The 24332-nt window shown below is 44.2% G+C and overlaps 1 protein-coding gene across 1 annotated transcript in view; it reads left to right on the top strand.

The window, feature by feature from the left end:
* Nucleotides 1-24332, top strand: part of LOC126175399 (Ca(2+)/calmodulin-responsive adenylate cyclase) — a 501843-nt gene that overhangs the window by 265219 nt on the left and 212292 nt on the right. The window contains exon 8 of the mRNA XM_049922190.1: nucleotides 19133-19244. Within this exon, the coding sequence (XP_049778147.1) occupies nucleotides 19133-19244 (112 nt within the window). The remainder of the gene's footprint in view (nucleotides 1-19132; nucleotides 19245-24332) is intronic.

Genomic DNA, 24332 nt, shown 5'->3' on the forward strand with positions numbered 1-24332 from the left:
TGCAATGCATGTCAATAGGACGGAGTGGCATGATGGAGAAGGTATAGTAGCGGCAGCCAATAGGAGGCAAGCTAAAAGAAGTGATGGGGATAATGCATAGCATGCTACAAACTGGGAGTAATCTTGTTTATAGATTCGAAAGAATGAGGAACTCTCTTTCCAAGACGCGAGTTTCAAATCATTGTGTATTTTGATTTCTAGAGAGCAAACGGACATGTACTGCGACTGTTGGGACTTTTTTTCGTGAGTACAGTCACATCGCGACTAAGGATTTTTCTGAGAGACCGTACAGAAACTTAAAAACTTTCATAGGTAAGTGTGTTCATACATATTGTGGAATTAAGTTTTTTTCCTAGTGTTACTGAAATAACTAGTGTCTCTACTGCAGAGCTACGTATTAGTGAATAAACCATTGATCTTCAAAGATATTCCTTGGGTCGCTTAGCTCATTTGGCATAATCAACTGAACTATATTCAGTTATTTATATGGCATTAGGTTTATAGACTACAACTGTTGGACCAAAATCAATTCAGATAACACAGATCGTGCATTTAGATTCACTTCCCAAGATACGTATATCAAAACAGAATCGAAGCTGTTTCGTCATCGGTGTTAATATGAGTTGTTCAAGATCATGTTGACTTTCCGATGGCGTTGTTTAGCTGTTGGGGGGGGGGAGGGGGAAGAGGGGAGAGGGGGGGTAAACCAACCTTATCCGAAGGTCGCATCACCGTCAACAAGCATTTCAAAGAAATTTTTAATTTAATTCTGTACGCTGGTGAATAGTCTAATAATGAGCAACTGTAGATCAGTACTTCCCCTTCCATTCGCAGCCACATAAAACTACATTTCTTCCGTCAACAGGATTCGAACCAGATAATTCCAAGACAACCGCCACTGTACTGTCACCCGTTGGCAACTTCATTTATATCTACGAGGTGCATTCAAGTTCTAAGGCCTCCAATTTTTTTTTCTCCGGACTGGAAAGAGTTAGAAACATGCGCATTGTTTTAAAATGAGGCTGCGTTCATTGTCAATACGTCCCAGAGATGGCAGCACCGTACGTCAGATGGAATTTTACCGCCAGCGGCGAGAATGAGAACTGTTTTAAATACTTAAAATGGCGACGTTTTACTTACTTGAACAGCGTGCAATCATTCGTTTTCTGAATTTGCGTGGTGTGAAACAAATTGAAATTCATCGACAGTTGAAGGAGACATGTGGTGATGGAGTTATGGATGTGTCGAAAGTGCGTTCGTGGGTGCGACAGTTTAATGAAGGCAGAACATCGTGTGACAACAAACCGATACAACCTCGGGCTCGCACAAGCTGGTCTGACGACATGATCGAGAAAGTGGAGAGAATTGTTTTGGGGGATCGCCGAATGACTGTTGAACAGATCGCCTCCAGAGTTGGCATTTCTATGGGTTCTGTGCACACAATCCTGAACGACGACCTGAAAATGCGAAAAGTGTCATCCAGGTGGGTGCCACGAATGCTGACGGACGACCACATGGCTGCCCGTGTGGCATGTTGCCAAGCAATGTTGACGCGCAACGACAGCATGAATGGGACTTTCTTTTCGTCGGTTGTGACAATGGATGAGACGTGGATGCCATTTTTCAATCCAGAAACAAAGCACCAGTCAGCTCAATGGAAGCACACAGATTCACCGCCACCAAAAAAATTTCGGGTAACCGCCAGTGCTGAAAAAATGATGGTGTCAATGTTCTGGGACAGCGAGGGCGTAATCCTTACCCATTGCGTTCCAAAGGGCACTACAGTCACAGGTGTATCCTACGAAAATGTTTTGAAGAACAAATTCCTTCCTGCACTGCAACCAAAACGTCCGGGAATGGCTGCACGTGTGCTGTTTCACCAAGGCAACGCACCCGCACATCGAGCTAACGTTACGCAACAGTTTCTTCGTGATAACAACTTTGAAGTGAATCCTCATGCTCCCTACTCACCTGACCTGGCTCCTAGTGACTTTTGGCTTTTTCCAACAATGAAAGACACTCTCCGTGGCCGCACATTCACCAGCCGTGCTGCTATTGCCTCAGCGATTTTCCAGTGGTCAAAACAGACTCCTAAAGAAGCCTTCGCCGCTGCCATAGAATCATGGCGTCAGCGTTGTGAGAAATTTGTACGTCTGCAGGGCGATTACGTCGAGAAGTAACGCCAGTTTCATCGATTTCGGGTGAGTAGTTAATTAGAAAAAAAATCGGAGGCCTTAGAACTTGAATGCGCCTCGTACATGTAAACTCCAGAAACTACGTTGTGCTGTGTGGCCGAAGTTACTCCGTGTACCACTCTTACTTGTTACTTTCTTGTTCCAGTCGTGATTATTGCGCAGGAAGGATCGTCGATTGTACGCCTTCGTGTCAACTCCAGTCTCTGTAGCTTCACCTCTATGGACTTAGTGAAATATACGTAGGAGCCAGCAATATATTGGTTGGCTGTCGTAGGAACGAACGCGCTCTGTATTTTAACAGTATACCACACGATGATGCACAGCGCCTCTCTTTGCAGCGTCTGTCATGGTCTCTGATTTTTTTAAGCATCCATGTGACGCACTTGCGCTTAGAAGACGAGACGAACCTGTGACGTAATACGTTGCTGTCCTTTATATTTTTTGTATTTTCACTATACGTTCTATCTGATAAGGGTCTCAAACTTAAGAGCAGTACTCAAGTAACAGTCAAACGAAAGTATTGTGAACTACCTCTTTCGTAGGTGTACTTTCTGAGGTATCTGCAAGTTTATTTCGCTCTGGTATATGCATTTTACGTGTTTGTTCCACTTTAAATCGCTGCGTACACATGTTACGGGATACTTAATGGATGTGACTACTTCCAGTAATAGTTCTGCAGTCCCGTAATCAGTACAATCATCGGTCATCCTGCCTGTTCATACTCAGTACGTTAGATTTGTTTATGTTCATGATCAGCTGCTAATCACTGCACCAAGCATCGATCCTCTGCGATCAGCCTCATGGAGCTCTTCACTGTGAGTAGTAATTGTCCTATAACATAGCTTTGGATTTTACATCTGAAAATCGCCGGCCGCGGTGACCGTGCGGTTCTAGACTCTGCAGTCCGGAACCGCGGGACTGCTACGGTCGCAGGTTCGAATCCTGCCTCGGGCATGGATGTGTGTGATGTCCTTAGGTTAGTTAGGTTTAAGTAGTTCTAAGTTCTAGGGGACTGATGACCTAAGATGTTAAGTCCCATAATGCTCAGAGCCATTTGAACCATTTTTGAACATCTGAAAATCTCCCTCCGTTCTGTTTGCTAGGAATTTCTCGATCCAGTCACAAAGGTGGTCCGATATTCCATATTGTCGTACTATGTTATTAGGCGACAGAGTGGAATTGTATCGGGCACCTTCCGGAATTCGAGGACCACGGTATCAATCTAGGTGCTGGTGTTTACTGCCGAACAGAGCGAGCTGAGTTTCCCAAAATCGTTGTTTGCGGAATTTTTGTTGATTTCTACAGCGGTTTCCCGTCTCCAGGAAGGTTATAATACGTGGACATCCAACAATGTTGTGAATTCTACAACACACTAACGTTAGCGATAGTGTGCTGACCTTTCGACTACTGTTCTTGAAAGCGGATATGTCTCGAACACTTTTCCCATAGGAATATTTCACTCTCCCAGCGACGTACTGTAGGATACTGCTGAAAGAGGAGCAAGTTCTTTCGCATATCTACACAGAACCGGTTATGACTGCGATGATCGATGATGCAACTGTTACTCTTCAGACCTTCCGAACTTTGAAGCAGTAGAGATCTTCCACGATGCCCTACTCTGAGATGAGAAAAGTCACAAGATAACTCCTAATATCACGACGGACCGTCGTTTGCCCGGCGTAGTGCAGAAATTCAATATGGCTTGAGTCAACAAGTCGATGGAAGCCCCCGGCAAAAATATTGATCCATGCTGCCTCTAAAGCCGTCCAGAGTTGCGAAAGTGTTGCTGGTGCAGGATTTTGTGCACGAACTGATCTCTCGATTTTGACCCATGCAGAGCGATCTGGGTGGCCAGATCATTCGCTCGAATTGTCCAGAGTCTTCTTCAAACCAATCGCGAACAATTGTGACCCAGTGACATTGTCATACATAAAAATTACATCTTTGTTTGGGACCATGATGTCCATGAATGGCTGCAAATGGTACCCAGGTAGCCGAACATATCCATTTCCAGTCAATGATCGGTTCAATTGGATCAGAGGAGCCATTACATTCCATATAAACACATCCCACGCCGATATGGAACCAATACCAGCCTGCAGTATGCCTTGTTGACAACTTGTGTCCATGGGTTCGTGGGGTCTGCGCCAGACGCGAACCTACCATCAGGTCTTACCAACTGAAATTAGGAATCATTTGACCAGGCCACAGTTTTCCAGCCGTCTAGGCTCCAAACGATATGGTCACAAGTCCAGGAGAGACGCTGCAGGCGATGTCGTGCTGTTAGTAAAAGCACTCGCGTCGGTCGACTGCTGCCGTAGTCAATTAAAGCCAAATTTCTTCGTACGTCCCAGATTGATTTCTGCGGTTATTTCCCGCAATGTTGTTTGTCTGAGCACTGATAACTCTACACAAATGCCGCTGCTCTCAATCGTTACTTGAAGGCCATGGGCCACTGCGTTGTCCATGGTGAGAGGTAATGCCTGATATCTGATGTTTTCGGCACACGATTTCCTAAATGGAATGTCCCAGACATGTAGCTCCAACTAAAATTCCGTGTTCAAAGTCTGTTAATTGCCATCGTGTGGCCATAATCACGCCGTAAACCCTTTCACACCAATTACCTCTGTGCAAATGACAGCTCCACCATTGCACTGCTCTTTTATACCTTGTGTACGCGATACTGCTGACATCTGTATATGTGTATATCGCTGTCCGATAGCTTTTGTCACTTCAGTCTATATGGGGGTAATAATATCGCGACTCCAACCGCAACCTGCGTGTAATACCGAGAAGCGTCCGCTTGCGCGTGCGTTTTTGGGAAGCAAGCGATCATGTATCACATGGCCAGCTTCGGGCGCGATTATTTCGGACGCAAGTAAGTTGGTCGAGCATTATACAGAGGCGAATGGAGTGGTTTTCTGAGCGACCGCCCTGGAGCGTTTCCGCCTCACCGCCCTAGAGTAGGAGTACGACCTTGGGTCCGCCTCGACCTGCCCTTTGCCCAACTTTCGCGTGCCTGCTGCCAATCAGCGCACCTTGACGGTGTTTGATGAAGGCGCCGATGTAGTTCAGGTTGCTGCCTTTCTTGGCGCCTGCAGACAGCGCCACCGCACACTGCTCTCCAACGGTATTCAAAATTAAGTTCCTTCTTTTTGCTGCATTTACACCTACTCTCCTTACGGTGTTTTGCGGTGGGTACTGTCACCAACACCAACACCAACACCACCACCACCACCACCACTACTACTACTACTACTACTACTACTACTACTATTGCTATCGTTTCCCCCTCCTCTTTTCCTTTCGCGAATGGTGTGTAGGAAGAATGACTGGCGGTAAACCACCTATGAGCTTTAATTTAATTTCGTGAGACGCCTGTGCGTAGAAGTGGTACACTGCTAGACTCTTCTTGTACCGTATGCTCCCGAAATTGAAACAGAAAAACTTTCATTGAAAGACAATGCCTCTCTTGTAGCGTCTGCCACTGAAGTTTGTTGAACATCGCCCTAAAGTCCTGTTTAAACGGGCAACTTTGTCTTAATGGACGAGTCGTGACAAGTGAGTCTATAGCAACGCCGATGTGCGTATTATTCCAGTACTGTGGCTCCCTAGACACGAGTTTCTTTTTCTTTTTTTACTCTTGTCTTCATCGACAAAATTGGATGTGAAATTTCATAGCAGATTAAAACTGTGTTCCGGACTGAGATTCGAACTTGAAACCTTTGCTTTTCGCGGGTTACTGCTCTGCCGACTGAGCTTCCGAATCAAGAATCACGACCTGTCCTCACAGCTTTACTTTCGCCAATACGTCATCTCGTATGAAGGGCCATTCTTACAAAAATATGAAATATTTCTTACAAAAATATGCATATGAAATATGCAATTATTGTACAGTTTATTAATAACAAAACTCAAATGTTCTTTACAAATTATTACAATAAATCTTCCACACAGTTGAACACCAAAAATATTGGCAAAGTGCGAGTAGAAACTCCCGCACTGAGGGTTGCATGAAAACATATATATACAGCGCAATCACATAAATCTTGCACTGAAAATATTTCATAAATGGAACGTGCTGTTGATGTGCGGTTTTTACAGAATGGGTTGGTAGTTAGGAATTCGTGACGTTACTGCCCCACTTGCGACGTAGTTGGCGACTGATTTATACGCTGGTATGTGACGCACACACACGACTAGGCGGTTTTGTCTAGAAAGTCGCTCTCTTCAAACGGGCTTAACGGTCTCGCGCTTGCTAAACGATTCCGTGACGAAACGCACCGCTCTTCGTTTGATCTTCTCTATCTCTTATATCAGTCCTGCCCGGTAGAGGTCTCACCCAGATTGATGAACAACAGGTCATATTCAAGAATCGGTCGAACGAACGAGTGTTTCGTAAGCCACTTCTTTCTTCCACGAATTACGTTTTCTTAAGATATCTCCAATGAATCTCAACCTGACATCTGCTCTTCCTATTATTTGTTGTAATGGTCGTTCCAATCTACGTCGTCCCTGATGGGCACTCCTATGTATTTAACGATAGTTACTGTTTCCAGCGATTTGTCGTCGACAGTGGAATGAAAGAGCAGTACATACTGTGAAACTGCTGTTCTGTCTACAAAAGAGATTACTTACACGCCAGTTGTGCTGCAGCCAAGGTGGTTAGGCTGCAACCACCGATTAAGAGAGCGAGGCTATCTTGTTCGCTGGGAACAACCAGCGGCGGCAATGTATTCGAAGCGGGCAGCGAGTACACGGCAACGGACTGGAGACACGCCCTCTCTGGCCATCTCATCTCATCTCATCTCATCTCATCTCACGTCACGTCACGTGGCGTGATCGCGTGGTCTCGAGGGCGGAATAAAGCTGCCTGCACAGCGACAACTCAGTCTCGTATTCATTCCTCCATGCTTACCAGACATGCTCCGGCTTCCTGTATATTGTCAGCATTGCGAACTCTGACAGTGGTTGGTGTTTTTCTCTGGAAGGATTTCTCGCTGCATTACAGTGGACTTGGGCTTTGCACAAGCACCTGCAGTATTCCGCAGTGTTCGTTTTTCGTGCAATCACCTCCAGCCTGAAACGTTCTTGTGCGCGGGACTCGTGACCCGTACAGAAGTTGTAACATGTTTGCATTCAAATAGAGGCAACGGCGACCGCGTTCCAACAAGGTGGCAGCGCCACGAATGGTCACAGGATTGTGTGACGGACGAGCTCGTACAGACGCCATTATTGTCATGTTACCTCCGTAGCAGAGTCGTGATGATGCCCGAATAGTCACGCGTGACTGGAAAAGAGCAGAGAACACTCACAGTTTTAGAATTTTGTACTTATGGGGATCCAAAGCCTCAGTATTTTTTAAAAATCGAAACGTGGTCCAAATAGGCTGCAATACTTTTATGGTCCTTGCTAGTAGCTAACTCTGTTATTCGTTTTCAAGCACCTGAAATATACCCACAAAAATTGTAAAATTGTTTTATATATTGTCTGTCTACATTAAACTTCTAGTGTACAAATATTTTTCGCAAACAGAGTTACGTACTCATCACAAACATCAAAACAAAGGCACAGCTGTTACGACAGGAGCCGGCCGGAGTGGCCGAGCGGTTAAAGGCGCTACAGTCTGGAACCGCACGACCGCTACGGTCGCAGGTTCGAATCCTGCCTCGGGCATGGATGTGTGTGATGTCCTTAGGTTCGTTAGGTTTAAGTAGTTCTAAGTTGTAGGGGACTTATGACCACAGCAGTTGAGTCCCATAGTGCTCAGAGCCATTTGAACCATTTGTTACGACAGGGAAGCTTTCTATATGCGTATTACTAATAGATGTAATGTCGTGCACTACTGTATTTTATTTCTGTTACAAAAGAACATGAACGCGAAGTGTACCTTTACATGTGTACTGGCTATTTAATCAAATGTGATGGGAAGCTTGAGGCTTTTGATACGAAAAATAACTTTTTTTGAAGTATAATTCCACACGAAATGTTTCATGTAGACAGACAACGTATAAACCATTGTTACGTTTATTATGGATGGATTTCAGATGTTTGAAAATGACGAACAGTCGAAATTAGCTAATAGGTATTTTCCTTCTTAAAGCATTGTTTACCAAAAAGTGTAAAGATCGGATACACAGATTACAGACCAATATCACGATGTCCGTCTGCTGTAGGATGCTAGAGCCTAGTCTAAGGTCACGCATTGTGAAGTTTCAGGAGGTAAACAAGTGTCTCTCAAAGAACCAATAAGTATTGAAACAAAGCCACTATGTTTCTTTTCACGGGATATACACAACTTTTATTAATCGCAAATGATAAAAAGTCCGCTACAATTGTAAAAGTTATTTCCAAAAGAGAAAGCACAACCTGGTTTCAGGGCATGTATCCCATCTTCAGATGCATATTAAAATGTGAGTCCCTGTTTTAACACATTTTAACCTATTTTAACCTTGGTTATGAGTCCTTTGTGGACTCATATTTTAATACGTGTGTTCTGAAACCGGGTTGTTCTTACCTATTTAGAAATAATTTTTACGACTGTAGCGAGTTTTATTATTGAAAACTATTTGGGTCAGGCGCAGCTTGCTTTATTCATTGACGACATCTATCAAACAATGAAAGAATCTGAAGAAGTAAATTGCGTCATCCTAGATTTCCGAAAGGCGTTACAAACTATGCCTCCCTATCCATCACTAAAGAAGATAAGACAATACAGAGTTTCTCGAAAACATGTGATTGATAGTGGGAATGTGTGTCCAATAACAAATCAGTGCGTTATACTGGACAACGAAAGTTCCAGAGAAACTAAAATGCCGAAGAAAGTCTAACGGATCCTTTAATTTGTTAATATTCATAAACAATTGTCAGATGTGGTCAGAGATATAAGACTCTTCACTGACGAGGATGCGTATGGGAAAGCATTGTCGTCGTACGTTTGTCAGTAATAGCTAAAAGACGTGGACAACATTTCCTCTTGGTGTTACGAATGTCAGCTCTCTTTACGTGCAGATCATACAGGAAGAAGGGACTACGTAAAAGCAGTATAAGGAAATGGGAGTGTAACGCTTGAATTTGTTGGAAGAGTGCTTGGAAAGTGTGGTGCAACTGTAAAGGAAATCGCAAGCGATACGCTAGTAAAATCAGTTGTAGGATATTGTTACAGTGTTTGGAGTTCTTATCAAGTAGGCATGACATCAGACATTGCATGAATTCAGATACGCGTTCTTCGGATGCTAACAGGTCGGCACAGCCCATTCTAAAGAGTGAAAGAAGTATTAGAGGAAGTTAAATGAGAATTCTTCGAAGGAAGGCGACTTAGTTCTCACGAAACCCTGTTGGGTAAACTTAGAAGACTGTGCGACCACTCTGATGCTACCGTCGTATATCTCATACGGGACTCAAGAGGAAAAGGTGAGACAGACTAGGGTGTACGAAGCATATAGGAAGTCGTTTGTTCCACGCTCAATAATCAGTTGGACGAGAAAAAAAATTTGTAAAGCATACCCTCCACATGCAATGTACAGTAGAGTGCGGAATACTTGGGAAGATATAGGACAGAACAAAAAGTACCTCTGCTAAAAATTTCATAGTGCACCCCAGGAGTATAGATGTATAGGGTGCCCCAGGAGGAATGGTCAATATTGAGGGATGTGACAGAAACGATCATACGAAGTAAAACTGTCTCTAAAATGCATACCTTAAGAGCTCTTAGCACTTTTTTGTCTTCTCGCTGAGAGACACGTCTCTTCTAGTGAAAGCTCTTTGCTTTCCATATCTTCACCAAATCAGGAAAAAATGCCCAGAAAACATAGGCTTTAAAATGAATATCTTTAGAGCTGTGAGCACTACTTCGTCTTCGCTTCTGTGAAACGCTTCTCTTCTCCTGAATAAGAGCTCAAAACAGTTAATCCTTAGAGTACTAGTGGTTTCTGCATGAAACCAACGTTTTATTATTTTTTTATGTGACAGTGCCTTTCACGTAAAACCGTCGATGTTCTTGCGAGACAGAGACTTCTAGTCGTACACTGATGTACTTCAACAAATATAGTGCATTGTAGCAGTAATTTACAGCTTTCAAAGCAACAGTCGGCTCGGAGGTTGTGCTACGCGATTTTAGGAGATACGAAGCCACTGGAGCAGTATGCACTTTTGACATAAATTTATTAAGTTTCAGGCCTATTATTGTTTGTTGTTTATGAGTATAGTTTGTTTTAGGCATTATGAGTTCATAGAAGTTTCCAGATGTGGGATTGGGTGTATAAAAAATCCGCAATTGCTTTCAAATACATTTGGTGAAATGATGCGTAGTTGAAAACTGTGTGTTCCAGTGATTCCAAAGTGAAATCACAACTTTAAAACAGTTCTTTACTTTTTACCAGTTTCTTCTTCTTTCCGTTGCTTGCCATGACGGTGAAGCTGTATTTTGTGAAAAAAATTTAAAATTAGTTTAGTTTTGTATTGCTGGTACGGAAAGTGTTAAGTTATGGATTTTAGAGCCCATGGTTACGACACAACTGTTTCTTGATTTGGTGCGTACTACCTCCTCCAGAAACATGGAGAACAAAGGGCTTGCAGTAGAAGAGATTAGTTTCACAACATCGAAGATAAAGAAATGCTCTTTCCTCTTAAGGAATATATTTTACAGTCAGTGTTTGCTATACTTTTTTGCTTCGAATGGTAGTTCGTGTCGTATCCCTGAATATTGACAATTCGTCCTGGGACGTTGTAGAAGAGTGACGTGAAGCTAGAGATGACGAGTGGACGGCGCACACGAAAGGAAATTAAGCTGTTGTTGACACTTGTCCATAGAGTTCGCGTGTGGGACTGACAGTAGAATCTTAGCTAGGAACTTCCCCCCAGTTGCTTCAAGCAATAGTGCCTTCATTTTGGCGAATGTACTCTTGTTTCACGACCACGGAAATTCAATGACAGGATTCATTTGATCTGACAGCGTCGGTCGTGAACGTCAGTTAGTAAATAGATATCCCGTGACTACGCGCTGTGGTAAGGTGGTGGTGTCTTTCGTCTTGCGGCAGTGCCGTCTTCCATAGTGGTTAACGGGTACTGAAAGCGAGGGAAGGCGGCTATCGATTAGTCACGATGGCGCCAACATCTCTAACCTCCCCCCAATGCCTCGTCCACCTTTTGCTGCGCTTCCGATTTCTACCTCTACCGGGACAGAAGCTCCCCCCACTCTGCCCCCCCCCCCCACCCAATCTCCTGTCAAACGCTGGCTCTTTGAAGGTGAACAGCACGGTCATTAAGCACGGACGGATGTTGCATTTAAATAAACTTTTCTTTCTCATTATTTAAAATGTGAATGCACAAGCGAAGATCAAACATCTCGCAAGCAGAAAGAGAGGAAACCTACAGAAAACTGTCAAACGCAATCTTCTCACAGAATAATGTTGTTGTTATTTGCTAAATACGATTTCAGTTTGGAACAGACAAAATGCTTCACGTAAAAGTAAAAATATAAAAATCTTTAACGAATATTTACCGTGTGAAGCTTTGTTTTACTTCAATTCAAATAACTTTTACTTTAGAAAACACAGGTTTCCTTGATTTATGTTATGGAAACTCAAGTTTAGCGAATTGAATGGAAAACTGAGGTAGGACGAAGTGTTTTTAAACTCCTGTGACACATACTGCCAATTGCTGTTACGAGGTTTCATAACCAATCTCACACATGGTGGTAACTGTAAATTGGTGAAGCGGAACATTACCTAGCTATCACCACAATTTGATTTTGCACTGCCGCCTTGTACAGTTTAAACAGGTGAAATGTTAACTTCCTCTCACCCAAGACAGTTTTAACCCACTACTGCATTTAACACAAAACAATTAAAAAATGGCTATGGGCACTATGGGACTTAACATCTGAGGTCATCAGTCCCCTAGAACTTAGAACTACTTAAACCTAACTAACCTAAGGACATCACACACATCCATCCCCGAGGCAGGATTCGAACCTGCGACCGTAGCGGTCGCGCGGTTCCAGACTGAAGCGCCTAGAACCGCTCGGCCACTCCGGCCGGCACAAAACAATAACTTAAAGATTAAAGAGTCGTGAGTGTATGGGTCGCTGTTCAGAAACAAAGTGTCAGAGTTAATATTCAAACGTTTGTGGTTCAATCCTCTGTCGGGCCTAGAAATTTCAACGGGTCTTACAAGTTCTTTCACCTTTGACAGTGTTTATTAATGTGAAAAATGCCCGCTTTCACCGTGGTTCTAAGCCCACGTTGAACTGTATGTCGTCCTATAACCGACTGGATAAGAGCGTTAAGAGGTCGGAGGAAGGCAGGGTCGCTACCTTTTGCAGAGCTGACGTGCAGGAAGAGATTCACCGAGGTTCTGGAACGTAGCGATACTGATGTGATTACAGCAGTGCGTGGCGAGGTACACTAGGTTTCTCGGTTGAGGATCGAAGGCGCCAACAGCCCAGATTCTCGATTAGATTTAAATCTCGGGAGTTTGCTGGTGAGGGAGGTATGGTAAACCAAGCTTGGAGCAGTTCGAACCACGCGCGCACACTGCGTGCTACGTGTCGCGTTATATTATGCTGCTAATAAATGCCATCTTGCTGAGGAAAAAACAAACTGTGTGTAGGCGTGGACATGGTCTCCAAGGATAGACGCCTTCCAAAATGTCGAGATGACCCAGGGAATGCCACGAAAACATTCCACAGACAATAATACTGCTCCCTCCCCCGGCCGGGACCCTTCCGGAGATTGGTGCAGGGCTGCACACGCAAAGGCCGTCTGTCTGATGGAGCGTAAAACATTCTTCACCTGGAACTCAGTAGACGTCTAGTTGTGGTACTGGTGTGCAAATTTCAACTTTCGTTGGAACTGAACAGCAGTCAGCAACTGAGCACGGATGCATGAACCTGGCTTCTGCTGCAGAGGCTCACATGCAGCAACGTTCGCTGAATGGTCGTTGAGGGGACCCTGTTGGTAGCCTCTTGGTTCATCTGGACGATCGGTTGTTGCACGTCTATTCCCCCGTACACATCTCCGCAGTTATAGTTCACCCCCTGGCATCTATGGCCCGTGGTGCACCATAGTTGCCTAGGGGACACTCTTGGATAATGCCATTTAGTCATGCATGGTGTACTTCAACCACGGAAGCATGCCAACAGTTTACAAACGAAGCCGTTCCAGAAATGGTTTCACCCTGGGCCCGAAAGCCAATGATCACACTCTTTTTGATGTTGATAAATCGCTTTGTTTCCACTTTACGATAACGACTGCAGTGTTTCCACGTCTCCACAGATCCGACATGATCTATATACCCTCCACTGCTCGTGCTGCTACCTGCCGTATGTGAGTGGTTATTGCACATTAACGTTGAATGTAAGTGGTGGCCACATTACTGTGACTGTACCATATAGAAACAAAGAACAGAAATTGACACGCAGCGTACAATCTGCCGAAAACGATGGGTGCGAATTCTGTCTGTGCTAAGAGGCTGGAGTAGCAGGTTACGCACAACACGCCAGACACTCCCGTGAGGGCACGTCCATGGCATAGGCAGTGTTTCGAGTGTTCGTCGTCGGGTTCTCTCCTGTGGATCATGCTAGTTGCGGACTTCCCAGTTTAATGCAGCTGTTATTGTAGTCGAACGAGAATGGTTTTGTGGTGGACTGAGAGACGATACGGAAACGTTCTCTACACATCCATTTTGCAGCTCTGCTATTACGTCTAGCTTCCCCAACATCTCTGTGTACCCGGTCGCCCTTACTGCCTTGTGAAAAACTTACAAGTTATCAGCACGTTGATGCAGGGATTTTAAACAGAGGGCACATAACGTCAGAAGACCGACAACGGCGTCCTCTTCTCAGTTTCTGCGCCTACCGTGAAGCTGAAGATAGGACATGTGGAAGTGAACCCATCCTCAAACTGATTCCATATCCAGACGCTACCATAGCCGGACGTGGGTTCCTCGTCAAAACTTCATCTATCATGCCTATACAACCCGTAAAAGTCTTTAATAGGAATTATCAAGCACCCTTTGTATGTTTTTAAAACACGATTTTGTAGCCGGCCGGTGTGGCCGAGCGGTTCTAGGCGCTGCAGGCCGGAACCGCGCTGCTGCTACGGTCGCAGGTTCGAATCCTGCCTCGGGCATGGATGTGTGTGACGTCCTTAGGTTAGTTAGGTTTAAGTAGTTCTAAGTCTAGCGGACTGATGATCTCAGATGTTAAGTCCCATAGTGCTTAGAGCCATTTGAACCACGATTTTGTAGCACAGATAGTTCACAATGAAAACATTATTCCGGGAAGATGATGATGATGATGATGATGATGATGATGATGATGATGATCGTCGTCGTCGTCGATGAGATGATGAGGACAACACAAACACCCAGTCTCCGGGCGGAGAAAATCCCCGACCCGGCCGGGAATCGAACCCGAGACTCCATGGTCGAGAGGCAGCAACGATAGCCACTAGACCACGAGCTGTGGACTTCTGTGTAGAGTAACGGACAAGATGTAAAACACCAATCGATGTATGAGTAAAGGAAATTATTGCAAAGGTGATAGTGTTTCCGTAGAAACGATAAACTTACTTGTCAAAATATTAGCCACCCTCTCTTCCTCTCCCCTCCTTAAAAGAGCAAACCGTTACATTGAAGCGGTGTAGAGCTTGTTACTGGTGGTCAAAGTTCCCCGATTTGGTGGTGTAAGAAAGCATACTGTGCACCGTATCCACAAGTAATGGTGAACACGACGTTACCACAGAGATCCTGAAAAAATAACTCTCACGAATCGGAGACTAGCGTCACGCCTTGCGAATGACGTTCAGTTTCAAACTCGACAGGAACTGCCCATGTTTATGAACACAGATCCAGCAACTTCGCCGGGGGCTACTGCTCAGAGCAGCACATAAAACTGCATGCTTTCACTGGGCCAAACAACACAGAAGCTGGATAGTAGCTGACTGGAAGTGTGTAGAGTATGTAGTGTAGTCTGGCGAATCGCGATTTGCCTTGTTTCAAATGATACAAGGCATTTCTGAAGGCTTTAACTCATGCCAGATTTGGTTCTCTGATTTTACGAGGATGTTTTGTGTACCATGATTTGGACTCATTCATCAAGGTACTTCTAAGATGGACCTGAATGTTTATTTCAACATTCTCGGAATATTGTACTTATCTTCATCTTCAGGATGAGTGTACTTTGGTCACTCGTTTGCCAAGATGAAAACAGCCGGTTTCACAGAATTTCACGCATACGTTCCTGGTTTGGCGCACACTGTGGCACCCTGTTGCAGAACGATTGCCTCGCTAAATCTCCCAATCTTAATTGCATAGAAAATGTGTGGGACTATGTGGAGCAGCGAGTGAAACGTATCGTCAGTATCCACATATTTTGATAGATCTGCAGGGTACAATCGCCTATTAATAGCTTCAGCTGGATATGTAAATCTGAAGAAACTTAATGACACTCAGTATTGCCTGATTGAGATCTTTATCAAGACGAGAGGCGGTATTCCACGGTATTGGCGTCTTGTCTCTTGGGGGGGGGGGGGGGGGGGGCGATTGACTTTTTTTGTCCCGCGTACTCACTTAAGGGGGTGTCTATGAAGTCTTGGTGTGGGCGGTGGTTCTCTACCAAAGTTGGATGTCGGTGCAGGAGAAGAAGATACTCACGGAAGCAAGAAGCCCTTTATTACTGTTTATTTACATTCGTCAGTCTTAGATGCCTGTACTGTTGATCCCTGGCGAGCGCGGCAAAGAACAGACACGGTGTCTGCCGGAGAACTGACCTCCAAGCGACATCCTTATCAACTGTAGCGAATGCCTACCACCAATGCCTAAGAGAAAGTCTAGAGCCATCCGTTGAGCCTCGGCTGACGTGAGGAGGATTCGACGCCAGCGTCGTAGTCACGTGCAGGCGGCAGAGTGCTGAGCTGCCCGAGCACCCTGTTGATCAGACTGCGGTCAGAGGACAGATCAGCGGCGACGGTGGTGGTAGCATCGTCAACAGTACATTGCTGAATGGCAAAGACTGGGCGTCATATTGCTGCCCAGCTGTTCGACCTTGACGATTTGGCCAGGGGGGTTTAAATGCAGCTGTTCAGGGCTGACTGTGATGGAAACCGTCGTGGAAGTTTCTCCAACAGGGGCTAGTAACGTAGTCTGGGCTGTTGCTACATCATGGCGGGTGGAATCACAGACGAGTCAGCTCTGCTGGGTGATTTGTCAGCTGTTCAGCGACTGTGGCCATTTGGGAATGCCCTGAATTCAGTCCTGGGCAGTGGCTCGTTCCGTTACACTTACAAATCAGAAACAGAATACCACAATAGGGGCAAATGTTTTGCAGAACTTTCTGTGTGAAGACAGCTCTGCTGAACCTATTGTACTTCACCAGAAGCGAGACAAGACATACACTTAGACCTGTCTGTCTGCTGTCAGTATTGTAAAAGATATTTACAAAGGTTATTGCAATCCGTATCTAAAAGTATTAAATTCTTAATGAGGCAAGGGAACAAACTGGATTTAGTAATGAAAATAGTTCATTGAACAATTTTAAATCTATGAATGAAACTATAGAACAGATCAATGACTAAGAATTACCACTTTGCCCGGGATACAAATATTTTGTGAAAGCGTATAACTGAGTTTAATCAAATTGAGTTCTAGCAGTCTCTGAGAGCTTGGGCATTAATCTAACATATTTCGCTGTACTGAAGAGTATGTAAGTCAATGCTGCAGCTTCAATTAGTCTTCATCAAGATAGTGATAAATTCATCAGGACAGCTGTAAACTCAGAATTAAGAGTAGCGCAAGGAGGTTCCATATCGCCATAACTATTGCCATCAATCCGAAAGGCACTTCTGGACCCATAAACTGAGAAAGTTATGATGGAACATACGAACTATCGTTCGTTTTACTAATGCTATAGTACTTTTTGCCTCCGTTTTATTAATGCTATAGTACTGTTTGCCTCTAGTGCAAATTAACTTCAGCAAAACAATACAAATATAATATGCAACCAAATATCGAATGAACAGTTAACCTGATGCTTAGTAGTGTTTTTAGTAAACTGAACAGGGCTTTCAGGACCTAGATTCCGATGTCTGAAAATGTAGGTTTACAATGGATTTGTATTTCCAGTTCTGGCTTATTTGCAGCGAGACATTAATTGTAATGTGATAATCAGCAAAAATTTGGGGAAACTTCAACGAGGAAGGGATTCCTGCGTCCTGAGAATTACTGGGAGAGACGAAAAGACTGACAAATGGACCAACGGGCAGAGTGGAGTTGAAGACGTCATTAAAACTATAATGGAAATGAAATAGATTTGTGAAACATGTTGTTAAGCGAATAGGTGAACAAGGAAGTTCTTTTCCGATATCAGGAGATAAAAGACTACTGAGACGACGACTTAATAGAGAATGGGTAGATGACAAAACGTAATGGAGTAACAGTGATATGTATTACTGAAGATCGTATAGGATTCAGAAGGCTAAGAACGCGTATATCCAGATGTGGATGTCAAACAGTGCTTCTACAGTAGGTTGTGTGTGTGTGTGTGTGTGTGTGTGTGTGTGTGTGTGTGTGTGTGTGTGTGGCGCGCGCGCCGGAGAGGAGGGGGAGAGAGAGAGAGAGAGAGAGAGAGAGAGAGAGAGACAGAGCGCGAGCACTGTTGTGAAATGAAAGAGGCGATGTATGGTTAAAACTAATTTAATCGACTACTACTAGTATATTCGTGTCACTTGCCAGCGTGGTAAAAATCAGCCGCTACGCACAAGTGTGTCGGTGACGACAGTGAGTAATTGACTGTGCCAAATGTAGAGTTCTAAAATCTTGAGTATGCTAAAGACAGCGGACGAGCAAAAATAGCGGACAATGGCTGCGTCTGGAGATAGTGAAGTTAACAAATTCCCGTCTCGCTCATTCATCTTACAGTGATGGATCTGGTGTTACTGTGTTAACGTAGTCTTTATTTTGTTGACTGCCTTGTTTTCATGGAACGTTGCAAAGATTGCATGTGAAATTCATATTTCAAGTGCTCTCGCACAGCAGATAGGACGTATCTTAAACCAAAAAGTTATTTGTGAATTAGAATACCTTTACTTGAACAAATAAATAGCATTCGCTGTACATAAGAAATAGGGAAACATTTTTTATTCTAAACTGTTAAACTAGTGAAAAAATCAGTTACAGTAGGGAGGGAAAATAGTTTTGGATATTATTTGCCACTTATAAGAAAAATTGGACAAAAAATGATATAGCAAAATGTCTCCATACATTGGGTTATAAATGTGGCTTGATGTGTTTATAGGTAAATATTTTCTCAAGCAGGTGACTGTTGATTTTTTTGAATGTTTAGATGACATTTTTCGAATTCTTTCAGTTCTCACGAGTGTAGAGAATTCAGCGTGCCACTTCAGTTAAGGACCTTCACCATGAATTTTCCGTTTCTTATTGATAGACTCTGTTATTATTGCTAGTCTCTTCATGCTTTCACAACATTCCAACACTCACTATAAGTGCGGCACCATGCAGGAATGCTAGACCAGATGCGCTGCAGTACACACTTGCCACGAGTAGTCTACTGAGAGAAGAAAGTCGCTCGTGTAAAAATCGGCTTAAGACACTTCACTCGTCGGAGGGACTGGCTTCCATTCTTACTCGGGCTTTCATGATTTACTTTTTGCGTGGTTCCCTAAGCCATTTGAGGCGAATCCGGCGACAGTTCTTTAATCACAGTTGTAGTCTAAATCTTTCCACATCGTTTCCTCGTATCTTACTTTGATACCCTGCCAAACACGTAACACCCCACCGAGCCGTTTATGCGTTTGCAGACGTCTGTTAAGCAGTTTACCTGGCATTGTAGTAATCAGATATTACTTCTGCTTCTGTTGCTCTGACGTGTTTAGATCGTGTTTTTGTATGTCCTCTTCAATGGCTGCCTGTTGTTTCAGCATCCTTTTCGCTGACATCGTCGGGTTCACGGTGCTGGCCTCGCAATGCACAGCGCAGGAGTTGGTACGGCTGCTGAACGAGCTGTTTGGCCGCTTCGATCAACTCGCTAACGTGAGTATTCTTTTAATCAGTGTCGCTCGCTTTGTCAGTCCCATACTATTGCCAGACATTAATTTTATTGTGCGCTGGTCTCGTTAGGACTGAGGGAGTATCTCACACTAGTACTTCTGTAAGAAACTTTGAGATAGGTGAAATTAACTCTGACTTCAAGAAGGTTAAAATTCCATTTCCGAAGAAGTCAGTAATGAGAGATTACGGAACCACCATCAGTGCAAAATACTGACACGAATTATTTACAGAAGAATGGAAGACTGGTAAACGCTGACATCGGGAAAGATCAGTTTGGATTGTGGACAACTGTAGGATCACGTGATTCAGTACTTGAACCTAGAACAATCTTAGAAGTTACGTTGAAGAAAGGCAACCCTACATTTACAATAGCAGTTTTAGATTTAGGGAAAAGGTTGTGACAATGTTGACTGGAATCACTCTTTGAAATTTAGAAGTGATAAGAACAAAATACAAGGAAAGTAATCATATTCCCAACCTGTATAGAAACCAGAATAGAGTTGGAAGACTTGAAGAACCTGAAAGGGAAGCACTAATTGAGAAGGAATTGAGTTTTATAGCATATCACTGATTTTCCCCATAAATCAAATATCAGCAATATCGAAAATAAGGGGCCGTGAAAGCCCGCATGGGATGGATAATGTTTAGAAAAGAGGACATACGATGAACAACAACTAAAGTAAAACGGGGCTAACAAAATGTAGTCAAATTAAGTCTGCAGATTGTTAGAAGTTTTAATTAGGAAATCAGACACTAGACGTAGTAGATGAGCTTAAAAATTGATTTTTTACTTTTGTTTTGAGAGTAAAAATGTAGTGCAGGTAGATTGTATTATTTTTATTATCCAATCGATTGGCCAGTTTCAAACGTTGGTCATTTGCAAGCACGTATCTTAAGTTTCCAGCTTAGCTATCTGCGGAGCAGGATATTGATGGTGACAGAAGTAGGGAGGATATGAGATGTAGATTGACCATGGCAAGGAAAGTGTTTCAGAAAACAAATTTGTGAATATTTAATGTGAACTTAAGCATTAGAGTCTTTCCTTTCTGAAGATATTTGCCTTGGACTTTATTCCCGTCGCAGCATCAGGTTCGCGGAAATTTTTATTCATAGTCATATTCATTTGACTTTCCTTGTGTCTGCGTTCGATATGCGTATATTTTGCTGTCTCAGAGAAGAGGCCCAACACTGTCGTGTTAGTGTCGCTGTGTAACGTCCAGTATTAGATGCGGCTTGTTCCGTGATACTGTTCCTGTGCGTTTTCCAGGACTTGGGCACTGTGTACTTTCACGATAGGATTAGTGGTTCCTGCAGTTCGGTGAAAAAGAACTGCCGTACACACGGTCATTCGCCGACCGCTTAGGTTACCAGACGTACAGACGCGTCCGGATGGTTGCCAAGCTACAGGCGTCATCCGCCGCAAGCAGCTCAAGCGCCTGCAAGACAAACACCGACACGGGTTCACCTCTCGTGTTAGTAAAAGTCAGAAATTTGCTCGGTATACTCACTTTAACCTCGCCAGCGAGTCGTATGACGTCATCTCCGAACTTACCGTGTCCGTGTGTCCGTAGACTCGACTCGTGAATCTCCGCTGCAGACCACTCGTCCCTGAGTCTGTTGTCGGGTTCAAGTGGACTGGACTCGCTCTGAAAGCAGAGCGAGTACGCAAGTTCGCAAGTATAACCGCGGACTCGCTGCATTCCTGCTACACACACACAAACGTTTCGAAAGAAATTTCAGCCATTAATCTAAAATCATTATTTACTTATTTCACACGGTCATGATTTCGGCTTTATAGCCATTCTTAAGAGCAAGGTGAGATGTCAAAAAACATCCAGTCTGCCAGAATGACAGAATTTATGTACCAAAATAATAACTGATCGGTTGGCAGTGAATATTGTTCTGTTTATACACTGAAGAGCCAAAGAAACTGGTACACCTGCCTAACTTCGTGTACAGTCCCCCACGAGTACGCAGAAGTGCCGCAGCACGACGTGGCATGGACTCGACTAATGTCTGGAGTAGTGTTGGAGGGAAATGACACCGTGAATCCTGCAGGGCTGTCCATAAATCCCTAAGAGTACGGGAGGAGGGGGGGGGGGTGGAGATCTCTTCTGAGCAGCACATTGCAAGGCATCACAGATAAACTCCATAATGTTCATGTCTGGGGAGTTTGAAGACCAGAAGAGTTTTCCTGGAGCCACTCTGTAGCAATTCTGGATGTGTGGAGTGTCGCATTGTCCTGCTGGAATTGCCCAAGTCCGTCTAAATGTACAGTGGGCATGAATGGATGCAGGTGATGAGACAGGATGCTTACGTACGCGTCACCTTTCATAGTCGTGTCCATATCAGGGGTCCCACATCACTCGAACTGCACACGCTCCACACTGTTACAGAGCCTCCACTAGCTTGAATAGTCCCCTGTTGACATGCAGGGTGCATGGATTCATGATGTTGCCTCCATACCCGTACACGTCCATCTGCTCGATACAACCAGGCAACATATTTCCAGTCATCAACAGTCCAATGTCGGTGTTGATGGGCCCAGGTGGGGCATAAAACTTTGTGCCGTGCAGTGATCAAGGATACACCAGTGGGCCTTCGGCTCCTAACGCCCATATCGATGATGTTTCGTTGAAGGGTTCGCACGCTCACACTTGTTGATGGCCCAGCATTGAAATGTGCAGCAGTTTGCCGAAGAGTTGCATTTCTGTCAGATTGAACGATTTTCTTCAGTCGTCGTTGGTCCCGTTCTTGCATGATCTTTTTCCGACCGCAGCGATTTCGGAGGTTTGATGTTTCAGCGGATTCCTGATATTCACGGTACACTCGTGAAATGGTCGTACGGGAAAATCCCCACTTCATCGCTACCTCGGAGATGCTGTGTCCCATCGCTCGTGTGGCGACCATAATGCCACGTTCAGACTCACTTGAATCTTGATAACCTACCATTGTAGCAGCAGTAACCCATCTAACAACTGCGCCAGACACTTGGCTTATATGGCAGTTGCCGACCGCACCGCCGTATTCTGCCTGTTTGCATGTCTCTGTATTTGAGTACGCATACCTGTACCAGTTTCTTTGGTGGTTGAGTGTACATGCATTTATATAGATAAAACTTCTTCGAATGCTGCTTAAATTATATTTTAATATTTAATATCTATTCAGAGAATATCTAACAATTACGTTGGCATACACACACACTTTCAAGGTGTTATGGGGTCTGTAAAGACAGTACCAGAAAACATGAGATGAGGATGAAGTGCATTCTGTAAATAACTCTGTCCGAACAGGTCTCGGAAGGCCTAACGTTACTGACAGACCGCTGTGTCATTTTTAGCAGATAGGCGTCGCTGAATGCAGATATGGAAGTGCATGTGATCAGCACACTGCTCTTCCGGTTGTTGTCAGTTTTCTTGACCGCAGCCACTACTTCTCAGACAGGTAACTCTCAGTTTGCCTCACAAGGACTGAGTGCACCCTACTTGCCAAGAGCGCTCGGCAGATCCGGACCGTCACCCATAGCCAAGCCCGACAGCGCCCAATTTCGGTGATCTGATGGGAACCGGTGTTACCACTGCGACAAGGCCGTTAGCCGCAGTCTCTAAGTAGTGATTAGTTATTGAAATAAATTACAGAAATCAATGATAAGATACACAACTCGCTGTTAGCCTATAAACGGAAGTTGGCATGATCAAATGAAAGCAGAAATATCGCGCTTTCTTGTCGTGGGAGTATAACGGTGACGCTGTTCCTATCTCAGATTTCGTTTGAGGGAGTACATACGTTTTCTCATGATGGAGGGCGAATAAGCAAGAATACAACCATTTTGTTTGCATTTGGTGAAATTTTTTGTGAAACGTGGACTATAACTTGAAACTTATTCTAGATAGCACTCCGCTCCTAATGGAACACATGTACAGCTGTGTACTTAGCAGCAATTACTTTTCATCTTACATCCTCAAAGGTATCACAAAACGCAGGTTCGTTACAAGCCCTCTTGTTCCGATAATCGGTCGTTTCACCCTATCAGTGCTACTACACAACCGCAAGAACGTGTACTTGTATTCTATACTAACAGTTAGTCGCAATTAGCCGTACACTACTGCATGCTTCATTAAGAGAGAACGAGTCAACGAATATGGAGCGATCGCAGCGCCACAGTTGTAAGATTCGTCATAATAGCATAATTACAACGAGAACGGAGGGAGCCCATTGAGCACTGATGTAGCAGTAGCGCCTTATACGTGAAGTATGCAACATGCAACATTTGACCCATAATCGTTCCGTTTCTGATCGCTACGTGCTAGTAAAGTTTCCAGACAACAGCCACTCCCACCGATTTTTCGTCCACAGAATCTTTGCCTGCTGCAATCATTCGCAACAATCTTGGACTCTTTGTTTTGGCTCAACGATGTCACATGCCTACTACAAGCAGGTCATGCCATATGCATGCACCGTGACAGTATTTATGCCGTCAAATTGCATTCCAGGCTTACACCGACCACACCAGCGGTTCGTCAGGCACTATGTTAAGTGCACTACTTCCGAGCTACGCTCATTGTCAGGAAACTTGGGCTGACTGCACCCTGTGGCTCATCAATCTCAGCATGAGCACAGATCACCGTACTTCTGGCAGCTCTTCTTTGCCGATCTGGAGACCGACGAAGACCATGTATATTCAGCGGACAGTTACTACCAAGTGCTAATCCTTGTAACTCGCAATAGGCTTGTGAAGTGTGCATCATACTATTGCCAATAAACCGTTGTACAGTGTCTACCCAGGAGCCTCTTCATGTAGCGTGCACCATACCACTCGAAATCAAAGAAACTGATGACGTTATGGGCACATGAGAGGATCTGCAAATTTAGTTGTATTGGAAACACCTTTTTGACAGAATTCTAAATCATTTCGGACTAATTTCTACACTAACAGGACGAGATTGGAAGAAATGTTGTTTCACATTACAAAGAACATTGCAGTAAAACGCAATGGCGCACAGACATGGAAATTCCTTCTCATTTCTCCGTACTGCTTTTTTGCAGTATTATGCTGGTGAGGGAATCCAG

The sequence above is a fragment of the Schistocerca cancellata genome, chromosome 3 (assembly GCF_023864275.1).
Source record: "Schistocerca cancellata isolate TAMUIC-IGC-003103 chromosome 3, iqSchCanc2.1, whole genome shotgun sequence".
Lineage (NCBI taxonomy): Eukaryota > Metazoa > Arthropoda > Insecta > Orthoptera > Acrididae > Schistocerca > Schistocerca cancellata.